This window comes from Urocitellus parryii, chromosome 3, assembly GCF_045843805.1.
Source record: "Urocitellus parryii isolate mUroPar1 chromosome 3, mUroPar1.hap1, whole genome shotgun sequence".
NCBI classification, from domain to species: Eukaryota; Metazoa; Chordata; class Mammalia; order Rodentia; family Sciuridae; genus Urocitellus; species Urocitellus parryii.
This window is the reverse complement of record NC_135533.1, coordinates 14,170,947-14,187,467: the sequence shown is the minus strand read 5'-3', so window position 1 is coordinate 14,187,467 and position 16,521 is coordinate 14,170,947. Positions and strand designations below refer to the sequence as shown.

General features: G+C 43.7%; 1 protein-coding gene across 1 annotated transcript in view; it reads right to left on the bottom strand.

The window, feature by feature from the left end:
* Positions 1-5,672, bottom strand: part of Parp12 (poly(ADP-ribose) polymerase family member 12) — a 35,568-nt gene extending 29,896 nt beyond the window's left edge. The window contains exons 1-2 of the mRNA XM_026405392.2: positions 4,961-5,672; positions 1,177-1,312 (exon numbers count right to left, since the gene is read on the bottom strand). Coding sequence (XP_026261177.1) covers positions 1,177-1,312; positions 4,961-5,346 — 522 coding nt within the window. The 5' untranslated portion in view covers positions 5,347-5,672. The remainder of the gene's footprint in view (positions 1-1,176; positions 1,313-4,960) is intronic.
* Between the last annotated feature and the right edge of the window lie 10,849 nt (positions 5,673-16,521).

The window sequence follows — 16,521 nt, the reverse complement described above, 5'->3', positions numbered from 1 at the left end:
CCTCATACACCTGTCTCACCATTCAATGTGTCTCCTGGAAGGGCAGAGCAGAACCTTTTATCCTGATCCCCATGCCTAACCCACAGTGGAAATTCAGAAAGTTGAGCCGAATGAAATCAACATTAATTTCCAAAAGGCAAAAGAAAAAAGTTAACATTTTGTGCTAGTCACAATGCTATGCTAGCACCTGGGTAGTGACTATCATTGAATATGGAAGCATTTTCATTAAAATACGCCAATCTCTGTTATCTCAAATCATAAACAGCACCAAAGCAACCCATGTAACCTGTGCTGGCTACAGGAATGTGTAGCTCTCAGATCTCCTGCAACACATGAGAAATAATGCACAGCTGCTGCCCTAGAGCCATTGCCTTGTTCACACTGGGGGCCTTGCCCAGCCTACGATGGCACACTCTGATCCCAAAGCAGGCCCAATCTGGTTGAGTCACAGCCACTGCAGCTCCAGTGCTGCCTGAGGTTTCAGGGTGGAATCTTTCCTGGAACCATGCTGCAGTCAGTCTTTCTACCCAGTCTTTCCCTGTGTCCTGCCATGAACGTCAGACCTGCCTCACAGCTATCTGAAGGTTCATCCCACCCTCTCCTGTTCCCTACCCAATTAATTTCTCATACTTCTAATCCCCACCCACCCACCAACTGCTACAGAACCAGTGCAGGGAGCTTTACTCAATCTGAGGATTCACATCAGCTTATTTTCAAAATTGCCTGTGTGCAATGAGTATAGAGAGCATCATGTGGCTGTCAGCAACTATGGAAGGCTTCTCCTCAGACCAATTGGGTCCAGTGATACCCAGCAATGTGGTCCCAACTCCTGCTACACAAGAATGAGCTGCTGGCATCTCTCATTCCTCTCTATAGGTAACACTTACTGGAGGCATTGGCCAAACAGACTCCCAGCCTCATGAAGCCCTGCAAGTGAGGTAGTACCAGCCCAACTGATAAGGAATGAAAGGTTTCAAGAAGTGTAAGGCTGGCCCAAGGTCACAGATCTAGAAATCAGCAGAACTGGAAATTAAATCCAGGTCTCCACTATGCAGCCGGCCTTTGGTCAAGATAGAGTCCTTGGCTTCACTTCAACCATAATATTTCCTTATTTTCCAACCATCCAATCTTTTCCACATTCCATGCAGGGACTCCCTTCCCCCCACTAGCACTCACTTCAGGCAAAAGCCAGGGGTCATTCTGAAACAAGAGTTGGCACAGCTCACTATAGGTGAGGTGGTCAACACCGTGAGATCTCAGCACACTCAGGTTGTGATCAGTTGTCAAGCTGTGACCATTCCTACAGTTCTTCCTGCAAAGAAGCAGAGATGGTGTTACAAGCTACGTTGTGTCTCCCCAAACTCTTAGGCTGGAGTTCTACCTCCTAGAACCTTAGAAATGTGACTGCATTTGGAGACAGGGTATTCAAAGGAGTAGTTAAATTAAAATGAGGTCATTAGAGTGGGCCCTACTCCAGCATAAATGCTGTCCTTAGAAAAGAGAGAACACAGTCATGCATAGAGAAAAGACCATGTGAGAAGGAGCCATGGAAAGCAGCCTCCAAAGAAACCAACCCTGCAACACCTTATTGCAAAATGTGAGAAAATAAATTTCAGTTGGTTAAGCCACCCAGTCTATGGCATTTTGTCTCAGCAGCCTTGGCAAACTTAACACAGTTAGTGAAATTAGTCTTCATGACAATTTTTCAGGAATACTTCCTGATAGTACTTATAAGCACATGGGCATGCTGGTTTTCCTCTGGTAACAAAAACAATGTTTATTCACCAAGAAAGAGATGGGACTATGCAAAGCCAAAGGCCCAGGACAACACCTCTCTGAGGACATTCAAAGTGAATGACAGGGTCAACATCCAAAAAGGCCTCACAGCACACTGGCTATCAGTAAGCACTTTTAAACATGGGCTGAGTGAACCAACAGAGTGCCTTATGATAACGTATGCATAGGTACGTGTACACACACACACACACACACACCACCTGAGCCCAGCCCTTTTTTCAGCTCCCTTCCTCCATACTTTCAATCCTCAAACATCTGAGGAACATGAACTGGGTGACAGGACCTGGTACCCCATCCTGATGGCCCAGGTTACCAAGACCAGAAAGAGTCAGGCAGATTGCATTTGCTCAAACCAGACACTGCCATTCTACATAGGTCATACTTACAATAAGCACCTCAAAAGAATACCAAACTCCCGATCTACCCCCCAAACCTGCACCTCCCATTGTCTCCTCCACCTCAGTCAAAGGTATCATCCGTCTTTCAACCACATGGACCAAAAACCTCAAGGTCGTTCTTGACTCCTCTCTTTCCCTCTTCAGTAAAGGCAACAGAAACAGAGATGACTCAAATATAGGGTGGAAAGTACAAGGTCAGGTGCAGTGAGAACATGGCAGCAAGAGGGAAGAAGCATCCCCGTCTGGGTTGGGGAGAGGACTGGAGAACAAGTCACAAGAGGGTGCTGGAAGGTGTAAAGCCTTAAGCCAAACACAAAGAGGGCAAGGAAGAACCAGGCAAGGAGAGAAAGGCAGAACCTCACAGGTAGAGGAGCAAGTAGTTTGGTGCTGCCAGAGGCTAATGATTATAATGATGATTAATGATGACAATGACAACAAGTAAAACTTATTGAGCTTATACCAAGGACTGCCTAAATGCTTCATGAGTTAACTCAATTCTCTTTTTTTTTAATATTGATTTTTCATTTTTTGGCGGACACAACATCTTTATTTAATTTTATGTGGTGCTGAGGATCGAACCCAGAGCCGCGCGCATGCCAGGTGAGCGCATTACCACTTGAGCCATATCCCCAGCCCGTTAACTCAATTCTCAACAAGCCTGTGAGGTAATATTATTGTCCCCATTTCATAGATGAGGGAACTGAGGCTCAGATATAAAGCCACTTGCCCAAGATCACCAGCCAAGGAGCAGAACTGCGCTGAATCAAGATGGGCTGGTTCTTATGACTGTGCTCTTGACTCCCACTCCCTGAGCACAGGATTGGGAGTCAGGGACCATAACTCCTTCCCAGCTCTGTAGCAGGACTGATACCCCATTTCCCATAGACCTGATCTTGTGATCAGGAAGACAAATCACAGGGAAAACAGAAAGTTGGTCAACCACACCCATTCTCCCTTGATGAGTTAGAGAAGGATAGTTCAAGAAACTTCCTTGTGTAAATCAGGGAAATGAGAAAGATGAGAAATGAAGAAAAGACTCAAGTCATTTAAGTCAATAAACATCAGATTTCCAACACAAGTAAAATTTGACCCTAAATTTTGGGAACTAGCATAAGAGTGGAAAAAGTCATCTTTATTTTACCAACTACACACATTAAAAAGATTCACTGGTGATCCCCATCACTGGCCCCATCCAGACCCACTATTGTGTTTTCTTCCTCTAGGAAACTGCTCCATCCCCCCGCCCAAGGTGGCTCATCCTGGGGGGCAGATTTCCCAGGGTTCCACCTCAGCCTCTTTACAAGCTTCTCCCTAAATCTGATCCACTTCTGGGACTGGAGCCATAGCACTCACCACCCAAAATCTTCCAGATCAGTATCTTGGGAAGCCCAGCCTTCTTCCCAAGCTTCAGATAGAACGAATATCCTCTCCTGCTCTCAATCCACAGTAGGAGCAGAAACCCAAGAGTTGTCAGTTCTCCACAGCCTCTCTCCACACTGTCACCAACTCCTAAACTTCCCCAAGTTCTCACATATGTACCCCTTGGAATATTAAAATACCACAGAAGTTTTCTAATCTGGATACTTCTGGACAGCTGGCTCCTTGAGACATTTCCTAACATTCTTATATCTAGGTAGGGTCTTGAGACAGCTTCTACTCAATGGGAGTCTACCACTTCTAGACCTAGCCCATGAAAATGTCCCTTGTTCATTTTTTCCACCTATCTTTACAACTTGATACCTAGAATGGCCCCAAGAGCCATGTACTGAGGAGGGCAGAGTTCAGGTCAATCAGCCTGGGTCCCTGAATGACTGCATGGATCAAGGTCCCTGCCCCAGACTATTAAACCTGAGGAAGAAATATATCTACTGTGTTAAGACAAAAGAAGAGGGAGTAAGGAAGGACAAAAGAAGGGAAGAAATAATTCTAGATAACTGGGTTAGCTTCCAAGAAGGTCCTCTAAATCAACGTCCTCACCATTACCTAAGACCTCTTCTAAAATGCAAACTTGATGGCTGCTCTCTCTAGCTGCTTGATGGGATAAGGTCCAAATTCTTTTGCATAAACCTCAGCAATCCATTCCACAAATTTCAATGACCACCTGCCAGGGGGCAGAGCACAGGGCTAGACGCTGAGGAGACAGCCAGCAGGGCCTTGGTCCTTAGACTATTTACTGCAAGGGCCTTTGTCTTTGTTGCATTTGGCTATGGCCTTTGTCCTTACTTTCACCTGGGGCAAGGGGACTGGGCATTATGAGAAAAATAAACACCTAGATGTTATGAATAAGGGGAAAGAGCTCCAAAGGAAGCGACCTTTGAGTTGAGGTCCAAGGCATTAACCAGAAAGGGCCTTCCAAACAGAGGAAGGCAACCAGATGAGCCTGGCTGGGTGGCGGTGATCCAGATTCCTGTAATAAGGACCCCTGAAGGGTGGGCAGGAACCAGATGCCTAAGGCCTGGGAGGACAATGGCAGGGACATGGGCTTCTAGGCGGCCTGGCCCTCCCAGGCAGCTCTGGAGACCAGGGGCGGACACCTTTTCTCTCCCCTCCCCAACAGGTGTCCGTCCTGGCACCGCGCTCCGCGGGCGCCACTCGGTTTTCGACGTCCCCGGGAGAAGAGGCCGCTCCTCGACCCGAACCCCTCTCCCAGCGTTCCACAGAGGTTTGCTCTGGTGAGCGACGAGGCCAGGCCACCGAAGCCCCCCTCCCCGACCCGCTGGGCGCCCGCGGCCTGCTCCCGCCCGCGGCCCAGCGCGGCGCCTTACCCGGCCCTCAGGAACTTGCAGGCGCCGCAGACCATGAACTTGCAGAGGTGCAGCTGCGCGCAGAGCCCCACGCAGCCGGGCTTGGGGCCGTGGTGCGCGCGGCACAGGCGCAGCGGGGAGGCGGCCAGCACCACGCGCTCGGGGGCCGCGGCCGCCGCACCACCGGCGCTCGCCCGCGCCGCCACCACGAAGCGCCCGCGCTCCCGCAGCAGCCGCTCCAGCGCCTCGGCGCCCACGCTCGTCCGCAAGCGGCGCCGCAGCTCCAGCAACTCCAAGGCGCCCCCGGCAGCGCACAGCACCTGGGTCACCTCGCCCACCACGACGGCGGCGGCCTGGGCCATGGCCGTCGGACCGCGGACTGGCGCGACGCCGGCGACGACGGACATGGGCCGGCCGGGCGACTCCCGTGGGGCGGAGAGGCTGGCGGGAAACGAAACCGAAAGCGGACCGGGCGGCGGAAAACAGAACCTGTGCGGCCTCGCCACGCCCCCGGGCCGCAGCTGGGCCGCCGGCCTCGCCTCAGCGCTCCCAGCTGGGCGCCGCGGCTCGACGACCGCTCGGCCCTGACCCGCCTTCTGCAGCCGCGGGGGCTCAAAACCCGGGCCCTCAGGGGGCGTCGCCGGGCGTTGGGGAGGAGCAGCCCCTTCCTCCGGGGTCGCGCTTGCGGGGCTCAGCGCCTTCACCCAGGCGGCCAGCTCACTCCTCCGCCATCCTGCCCTGCGGCGGCCCGTTGGCGTCGTTGGCGCCGCTGGGGACGCCCGTCCTCCTGCCGGCGCGTTTAAGGAGTTCAGGCGTCGCGCAGGCCACGGTCTGGCTTCCTGGAGGGAACAACAGAAGCAGAGGCGACGGGCCTCGCGATGGCGCTCGCCTGTAACCTCAGCCTCTCGGGAGGCTGAAGCAGGAGGATCTCAAGTTTGAAGCCAGCCTGGGCCCGGGGACGTGGCTCAGTGGTGGAGCACTTCCCCAGTGTATGTGGCCCTGGGTTCAATCCCCAGTGCCACACACAAAACAGCGGGACAACGGATGTGGGTTCCACCCCCCGGAACAAGTGGAAACAATCACTCCCAATTACAAACGGGCCTGTTGCCTTGGCCCTTGGAATCCAGGCAGTGGATTCCGTATTTCAAACCCCCAAAAAAGGTTTTGTTCTTTAAAAAACGAGTCCGTTTCTCCCCACCCCTTCCAAGTAAAGCCCCAACAAAGTTGAAAGGCCCTCCAGAGCCAAGGACTCTCGTGTGTTGCTGGGTGAGTTGTTAAAAGTCCTCCGGGTCGTGGGGGCGGGGTAGGTATTAAATTTAAAATGAGCAGGATTCTTGAGCCCGGGAAGCAGACGTAAAAGGAACACAAGTCACGTACTCAAGCATTTAGACGGCGCCGAGAGCATATGGCTGACTCGAAGGCACACTATTAACAGCTTTATCAAGTATGCGTTAAATCTGTTGACCGATGTGTTGAGAAAAAAATTATAGAAATGTCTAACAAAGAGAGACCCTACTTGTGTGTGTATGCACCAGAATACTTTTGAGCATTGGAGGAAACTGTGGTTGTAGGATGTAGCAATAGGTTCTAGGAAAGTGGAAAAGGGAAGACGAGGGACAGAAAGATTGGGGTGAACCCATATTACATTAACTGTAGAACTACCACAAAAATGGGGAGGGGAATGGGACTGGGAGTGCAACTCAGTGGTAGAGCAGACTAAGCATGAGGCCCTAGGTTGAGTCCCCAGCACCACCACCTCCCCCAAAATAAAAATTATTAAGTGTAAGGAAAACTTCATAGTAACATGAACAAATGAATATGGATTAACGTTTTTAAATTTATTTTTTAGTTTTAGATGGACCCAATATATTTTATTTATGTGGTGCTGAGGATTGAACCCAGTGCCCCATGTATGCTAGGTGAGCACTCTACCACTGAGACACAACCCCAGTTAACCCCTGGATTAACTTAATTAGGGAACTGGATGAGGAGCAATTTTGTTGGATTTTGTGATTTTAATTTTTTAATAGTATAAATACTTTTAATTTAAGCATTTAATTTTTAATTTTAGTTGTGGTTTTGATATTATTTTACAATAAAATAAATTTTTGAAAGGAAAGGAAAGGTGATATCAGTGAAACGAGTGGGTTAAGACCTCAAAAAGTAATGGGAAAAAAATTTGCATTAAAGCAATAAAAAAAATGGCAAAATTGTCAACTTTTCCAGAGCTCTGGAAATTAACCAAAGGCTTGCAGTAACTCATCTAGCATTTCTCAAGAAAAAACAGCTGAATCTCACTAGGAAGAGCAATCTTTGTAGCATTTTAACTTACCTTAGTCCTCTCCCACCTCCAGTTCCATGGCAACCTTGAAAATTAATAGCCCACATTCCCAGTATCTGTACCAGGGAGAGGGTACGTCCTGGAGCCCTTTCAAAGGCTCATTCCCAAGGAAGTCATTATTTGACCTATTTAGTGGTCAAAGGTTTGCCTTTACCTGGTCTCATTGGAATTAGCCTAAGGGTTGTCAGTGCTTTAATAATGACTGGCTAAGGTAATAGATAATAGGTAACAGTTGGGGAAAACAATAAACTAACAAAAAGCTGAACTTTGAAAAGCTCCAGCTCAGGAAACACTCAGGAAACACTCCAAAAGATTTTAACCTTTCACACTGAAGTTCTCTGCACCAAAATGCACAAAGAGCCCCTTGGCAAAGACTAGGAAACAACTTCCAAATGTTACTCCATTCAGAAAGCTAACCAACTGGAGGCTCAATGGTCACATACAATGCAGATGCACGCTTTACAAAGTTAGTTTGGAAAAGTCACCAAAGAAGCAGCAACTATTAAAACGAGAAGCAACAACGAACCCTAAAGAAGGGAGAGTCTGCTTTTAGGAGTTGCCATATTATTTGAAATGTCCAATTTTCAACCAAAAACTATAAGACATTTAAAGAAATAAGAATTATGACCTATACAAAGTAAATAAGATTAATCAATAGAAACGGTCCCTGAGGAAGCCCAGATGTTGGACTTTATAGACAAAAGTCAGCTATTTTAGGTAAAGGACACTCTCTCCAAAAGAGTCAGCAAACTTGAAGATAGGTCAATTGAGATTTTCTGGTCCATGGAGCAAAACAAACAAGCAAAAAAAGAATGAAGCAAAAGGAGCAAATCCTCAGACCCATTCTGGACACCAAGTACTAGTGAAGCAGATTTAAAATTAGGTAGTGTAGTTAGGTAGATCGGGTCTAATATCTAAAATGGAGGCCATGTTGAGAATGAATTCCCGAAAAGTTGAGCAAATCTTCTGGAATGTTAATGAAGTCCAGGAAAAAGCCCAAGGCCAAAGGCCATCCCAAAGAAATGTTAATGAACAGCCCCAGCAGATTTGAAGATAGCCCATCCCAAAGAAGTGTTAATGAAGTCCTTCCTGCCCAGATTACTTCTTTGGCCCACCTGTGTCCCACCCCTCCGGCCTTCCCACCTACATGCCATCACCAAAAACTATAAAATGGAGAGACAACCGCACTTCCACGGATTCCACCTCTTGGGTCCTCTTCCTCCTCCGGGATTACTCTTTAATAAACTAATTTTCCACTCTGACCTTGCCTCGGCATGCTTCTCTGGTGTTATTCTTCAACACTGGGGAAGCAAGGACTCGTCACCGGTCAAAAGCGGTAACACTAGGAGTAAAAAAGAGAAAGAGGAAAGAAAGGATGTTTGAAGAAATTGTGGCCAAAACTCCAAATTTATGAAAAACACTAATCTACACACCCAAGTAACTCATTGAACTCCAGTAAGATAAACTCAAGGTCCACACCTAAACACATCATAATTTAGCCACTGAAAGACAAAAGAAAATATCAAAAGTAAAAAAGAAGCAACTCATCATGCACAAGGGATCCTCCATAAAATTAACCATGTTTTTTATTAGCAATTAGCAATTAACCATGTTTTTATTAGCAATCTTATTTATTAGAAGAGGAATTGTTACCGCTGTTGAGTCCTTGCTTCCCCAATGTTGAAGAATAACACCAGAGAAGCACGCCGAGGCAAGGTCAGAGTAGAAATTAGAAGTTTATTAAAGGACAGCAGAAAAGACTTCTCCAGGAGGAAGAAGGAGACCCAAGAGGTGGAATCCGTGGAAGTGCGGTTGTCTCTCCATTTTATAGTTTTTGGTGATGGCATGTAGGTGGGAAGGCCGGAGGGGTGGGACACAGGTGGGCCAAAGAAGTAATCTGGGCAGGAAGGACTTCATTAACACTTCTTTGGGATGGGCTATCTTCAAATCTGCTGGGGCTGTTCATTAACATTTCTTTGGGATGGACTTTGAGGCTAGGGCTTTTCTTGGGACTTCATTAACATTTCAAGAGTTGCTCAACTTTTCCGGAAATTCATTCTCAACATGGCCAACATTTTAGATTTCACTCAATATTACCTCTTTATCTAACTACACTGACTGCCTAATTTTAAATCTGGCTTCAGAATGACATATTCAAAGTACAAAAGAAAAAACAACCACCACTAAGATTTAAAAAAAAATGTTTTTAGTATTACATGGGGACAGTATCTTTGTTTTTATGTGGTGCTAAGGATTGAACCCAGGGTCTCACATGTGCAAGGCGAGCGCTGAGCCACAACCCCAGCCCAACAACCAAGATTTCTATATCCAGCATAATCATCTTTCAAACATGAAATATAAATTAAGACATTTCCAGATAAACAAAAACTGAAAGAATTAGTTGCTAACACTAAAAGAAATACTAAAGAATCTTTTGGGCTGAAAGTTAAGGACATTAAACAATAATGCAAATCCTCATGAAGAACTAAAAAGCATCAGTAAAGGTATAGTATTAATTATTAATACTATATTAAAAAGTATAGTATGAAACATATTTTTTTGTTTGCAACTCTTTGCCCATATCTAATTTAAAAGACAACTGCATAGGACTGGGATTGTTTCTAAGGTGCAAAGCCTGAATTAAAATGTAAAAGACTGGGCATTCCTCTGCTACACCCAGAACCTGAAATTCCTGAGATAGTTAAGACAACGCCCTACTGGCCATTTAGCCTAGGGCCCTGTGCAGTTTGTCAAATAAGCATACAGGGCCCGAACCAATCAGTTTGAATGTGTACCCCCACTTAGGAGTGACCAATCACCCCTGCCCGACCTGTTCCCGCCAATGAATGTGCTAATCGTGTATGAGAGTTGTTCAATTTTCCTGCGCCTCATGATGATTTGTTCTGATGTAGTCAAAGCACCCGCCCTCCCCAAAAAGTGTACTTAAGCACTGCTTAGCCTCTGCTCTGGGCTCTGGGCTGCTCTCCCTTCTTGAGTGAGCCTAGAGCCTCAGCGCGCTAAATTGGATCCTCAATAAATCCCCAATAAATCCCCTTCTGCATTTGCATAAGTCAGTCTCTCAGACTTTTCGCCGGACCCTTAAACCTAGCATGATCAAGAGTCTGGAATTCCATCCTCAGTACCACATTTAAAAAAAAAAAAAGTAAAATGAAGGTATTGTGTCCACCTACAACTAAAAAATATTTTTTAAAAAGACAACTGCACAATGCAATAATTATAAATCTTGTGAATATGTTCTCTGACTATAATGGAATAAAATTAAAAATGAACAACAGAAGGAAATTCACAAGTATGTGGAATAACATGCTTCTAAATATTAAGTCCAAAAAGAAATCACAAAGGAAATTTGAAAATATTTTGAGATAAATGAAAAAAGAAAACAGAGTGAAAGTAATGTTTAGAGGGAAATTTGTAACTGTCAATACCTACATTTAAAAGAAGATCTCAAGTCAATAACTTAACATTCCACCTTAGAAACTAGGGGGGGAAACCAGTAAACCAAGTCCCAAAAGAAGTAAAATAAACACAATAGAGAACACAAGAAGAACACAAAGAATCAACCAAATCAAAAGCTGGTTCTTTGACTGATTTAAAAAAAAATTGTGTGTGTGTGTGTGTGTGTGTGTGTGTGTGTGTGCAAATCTTTACCTAGAGTGATCAAGAGAAAATAGAAGACTAAAATTACTAATAGCAGAAATAAAAGAGGGGTCACAGCCTTGAGTAGTCTTATGCATGTAATCCCAGCAATTCCAGAGGCTGAGACATGAGGACCACAAATTCTGAGGCCAGTTTGGGCAACTTAGCAAGACTGTAAAGCACCTTTGGGTTTAATCCCACAAAAAATAGATATAAACTTTTAAAAATGTATAAAAAAGGGGTCATTAATACTGACCTTACAGAAACAAAACAGGAATATAAGAAGAAAGAGCCACAGTTTCTAGATACTGTATTTGGTGTTTGACATCTTAGTCTTTGCTGACACTGGAAGTACTGCCCTTCACAGGGCTGGCTAATTTCTAGGGCTAGCAAACAACTCACATGTGCACTGCCTTTCAGTGCAAACCAGCTGAGCTGGGGCCATGCCTGCAGCCAGCTCCTTCCTGGAGCTACCATACTTTGGGCCGTTGTTCCGCTGCCCTGTTCCCTACAGACCCAGGGTCTGAGGCCACTGAGAACAGTCTCTGTATGCCTCACAGGCTGCAGAAATTATTCAGGCTAACCTACCCTAAGCTTGCTGACCCACCTCCTTACTATAGAAGCCACAATAAAGACCCTTGCCCATATTTCCCCATAGCTCTGGCTGCCTCCCTGTGGCTTGTTGTCCCTCCTATTTCTAGAGATCTGAGAGTATAAAAATCTTCCCTCATGACTGTCATCTGTAAGTCTTGGTGTATTGATTAAAATGAATCCTGGGTATCCCTCTAGAACACAGATTATGAAGGGTTTTAAGATAAAATAGAGGGGGTCATGGTTATGGCTCAGTGGTAGAGCACTTGCCTCACACAAGCAAGGCCCCGGGTTCGATCCTCAGCACCACATAAAAATAAATAAATAAAATTTAAAAAAAAGAGAGAATGGCTATAAGATGCCCAAGTGGAAATGCCTAGCAGATGCTTGGATCTGAATCTGGCATTTAAAGAAGACTCAAGGGCTGGGGATGTGGCTCAAGGGGTAGCACGCTCGCCTGGCATGTGTGCGGCCCAGGTTCGATCCTCAGCACCACATACAAACAAAGATGTTGTGTCCGCCAAAAACTAAAAAATAAATATTAAAAAATTCTCTCTCTCTCTCTCTCTCTCTCTCACTCTATCTTTTAAAAAAATAAATAAATAAAGAAGACTCAAATGCATTTGAACCCACGGGATTGGATGACAGCACCCTAAAAAAGAGTGTGACTCTAGAAGGGAAGGATTCCAAGGGATGAGAAGCCAGTAGGGTAAGAAGCAAGCAGGAGAATATGGAGTCACAGAAGCCAAATATCTTTTTTTTTATTGATTCTTTTTACTTCTCTATAACATTAGGATTCATTTTTACTTAATTATAAAATCATAGAATATAATTTATTTTATTTTTTTAAATTTTTTTAGTTGTAGATGGACACAATACCTGTATTTTATTTATTTTTATGTGGTGCCAGGGATCAAACCCAGTGCCTCGTGCATACCAGGCAAATTTTCTACCACTGAGCCAAAACCTCAGCCCCCACAGAATATAATTTATACTAATTCAGTCCCCAGTCCATCCCCTTTCCCTTTCCTCCTCTCTCACCCTATTCCCTTCCTCTACTCTACTGGTCTTTCTGCTATTTAGTTTTTATTTTTTTAAATTAGTGTCTTGTAGATACACATGATGGTGGGATTCACCATAGTATATTCATATATATCTCTCTCTCTCACACACACACACACACACACACACACACACACACACACAGGAAAATTAGGTCATATTCATTCCACTGTCTTTCCCTAACCCATTCCTCCTCCCCTCCCTTCATTCCCTTTCTACTCTACTGATCTTCTATTTTTTTATCCCCTCCCTCTTATTTTGGATTACCTTCTGCATAACAGAGAAAACATTCAACCTTTGGTTTTGGGGGTTTGGCTTATTTCACTTAGCATGACATTCTCCAGTTCCATCCATTTACCAGCAAGCACAGCAATATCATTCTTCTTTATGGCTGAGTAATACTCCATTGTGTATGTATACCACATTTTCTTTATTCATTCATCTGTTGAAATGTACCTAGATTAGCTCCATAGTTTGGCTATTGGGGATTGTGCTACTATAAACATTGATATGTTTGCATCACTGTAGTATGCTGATTTTAAGTCCTTTGGGTATATACTGAAGAGTGGAATAGCTGGGTCATACAGTAGTTCCATTCCTAGCTTTTAAAGGAATCTCCATACTGCTTTCCAGAGTGGTTGCACTAATTTGCAGTCCCAAACAACAATGTATGAGTGTACCTTTCCCCCCACATCCTCACCAATATTTATTGTCATTAGTATTGTTGATAATTGCCATTCTGACTAGAATGAGATGAAATCTCAATGTAATTTTAATTTGCATTATTCAAATTGCTAGAGATGCTGAATATTTTTCATATATTTGTTGACTGTATTTCTTCTTTTGAGAAGTGACTGTTCAGTTCCTCCGCCCATTTATTGATTGGAGTATTTGGTTTTTTTTTGGTTTTTTGAGTTCTTTGTATATCCTGGATATTAATTCCCCATCTGAGGAGCAGGTGGTAAATATTTTCTCCCATTCTGTAAGCTCTCTTCATGTTCTTGTTTCCTTTGCTGTGAGGAAGCTTTTTAATTTGATGCTATTCCATTTATTTTATTTTTAGTTGTTGATGGACCTTTATTTTATTTATTTATTTGTGGTGCTGAGAATCAAACCTAGTGACTCATACATACTAGGCAAGGGCTCTTCCACTGAACCTCAACCCCAATCCCATTTATTTTTATTTTATTTCTTGTCAGGGAAGTCCATTCTTGTGCTGACATATTGGAGTGTTGGGCCTACATTTTCTTCTGGCAGTTTCAGGGTTTCTGGTCTAATTCCCAGGTTTTTGATCCACCTTGTGTTGATGTTTGTGCAGGGTAAGAGATACGGGCCATATTTCATTCTTCTATATATGGATTTCCTGTTTTCTAAGCACCATTTGTTAAAGATATATTCGACATATATTTTTTATAACATTGTCTAGTATTAGATAACTGTATTTATGTAGGTTTGTCTCTGTGTCTTATATTCTATCCCATTGCCCTTCATGCCTGTTTTAGTGCCAGTACCATGCTGTTTTTCTTATTATAGTTCTGTAGTATAATTGAGATTTGGTATTGTGATGCCTCCTGCTTCACTTTTCTTGCTAAAGATTACTTTGGCTTCTGGATCTATTATTTTTCTAAATGAATTTCATAACTGATTTTTCTAGTTCTGTGAAGAATTTTAATGAGAATTACATTGAATCTGTATAGTGCTTTTGGTAGTATGGCCATTTTGACAATATTAATTCTGCCTAACTAAGAACATGGGAGGTCTTTCCATCTTCTAAGGTCTTCTTCAATTTCTTTTCTTATAGTTCTGTAGTTTTTATTGTAGAGGTCCTTCACCTGTTTTGTTATATTGATTCCTAAGGTTTTGTTTGTTTGTTTTTGAGGCTATTAGAAATGGATTATTTTTCCTAATTTCTTTTTCAGCAGATTCATTATTGGAATATAGATATGCAATTGATTTGTGGGTACTGATCTTGTAACTTGCTACTTTGCAGAATTCATTTATGAGCTCTATAAGTTTTCTGGTGGAGTTTTTTTGGGTCTTTTAAATGTAGAATCAGGTCACCAGCAAATAGAAATAAATTGAGCTCTTCTTTTCCTATTTTTATCCCTTTAATTTCCTTCTCTTGTATAGTGGCTCTGGCCAGAGATTCAAGGACTATGTTGAATAGGAGTGGTGAAAGTGGGCATCCCTGTCTTGTTCCTGTTTTTTTGAGGAAATGCTTTCAGTTTTTCTATATTCAGTATAAGGTTGCCTTGGGTTTGTCATATATAGCCTTTACAACACTGAGGTAAGTTCCTTCTCTCCCTAGTTATCTAGTGTTTTAAACATGAATGGATGCTGTACTTTGTCAAATGCCTTTACTGCATCTATTGAGATAATCAGGTGATTCATGTCCTTAAGTCTATTTATGTGGTGAGTTAGTTACATTTATAGATTTCTGTATACTGAACCAACCCTGTATCCCTGGAATGAAACCCACTTGATCATGGTACACTACCTTTTAATGTTTTTGTATGAGGTTTGCCAATATTTTATTAAGATTTTTCTTTCATCTACGTTCATCAAGGATATTGGTCTGAAGTTTTCTTGCCTTGATGTTTCTTTGTCTGGTGTTTTGATAACTGGCTTCGTAGAATGAGTTTAGCAGTGCTCCCTCCTTTTCTATTTCATGGTTTTTGTGAATGATTGGTATTAGTTCTCTTTAAAGATCTGGTAGAACTCAGTTGAGAATCCATCTGGTCCTGGAAAAGCCAAAGATCTTTCTAAAATCATTATATTTTGTGATACTGTGGGTTAAATCCCCCAGGCATGCTCTACCACTGAGCTACACCCCCAGCCCTTTCTATTTTGAGACAGGTTCTCACTAAATCACCCAGGCTGGCCTAGAACTTGCAATGCTCCTTCCCCAGTCTCCCCAGTAGCTGGTATTACAAGGGTGCAACTCTGCACCCAGCCAAATATCTAAATTAAGAAGGGATGGTCAACTACATTAAGTGCTATCAAAAGACTGAGTAAAAGAAGATAGAAATGTTTTGTCTACTGTGGCATCCACCTGGAAACTTAGTAGCTAAAAAAACAATGATTTATGTTTCATGATTCTGTGAGTTGATGGGGCTCAGCTTGGTAGTTTTTCTGCTCTGCATGGCCCATGCAGCACAAGTCACTCCTGTGGCTGCATTCAGCAGGCAACTAAGCAGGGATGAGAATATCCATGATGGGTGCTCTTCCTTCAGAGTATGCTCTGTGTGGCTCTCATCATTTGGTAGTCTAGCCTGAGCTTACTTGAGTGTCCTGGTCACTTCCAAGAGAATAACCTCAATGTCAAACATTTATCAAGGTGTTGTGGTTCAGATATGTAGTGTCCCCCAAAAGCTCATGTGTGAGACAATGCAAGAAGATTTAGAGATGAAACAATAGGGTTATGAGAGCCTTATCCAAATCCCCTGATGGAATTAACTGGGTGATAACTAAAGGCAGGTGGGGTGTGGCTGGAGAAGGTGGGATTCGAGGGCGTGCCTTTGAGGTCTATATTTTGTCCCTGAAGAGTGGAGCTTGCTTTATATTTCCTGATGTGATGTCCTGAGCCTCTTTCCTCTGCCACACCCTTCTGCCATGATGTTCTGCCTCACCTCGAGCCCCAAGGAATAGAACCCGCCTTCTGTGGACTGACACCTCTAAACCGTGAGGTCCCAAATACACTTTTCCTCCTCTAAAATTGTTCTTATCAGGTCTTTTGATCACGGCAGCAAAAAAGTCAACTAAAACATCTCCATTTTTCTGAAGAGCTCTTGCTTCTGCCCTTAAAGTCATCCTTTCCTACAAGAAATGGCTCATATTGGCCATGAGTAATTTTCTCAACCTGCTTCCTGTCCACAAAAGATTGAGGGCCAACAAGACTTTTCACTCTGGAACTGTCCCTATCCTTTCTTTT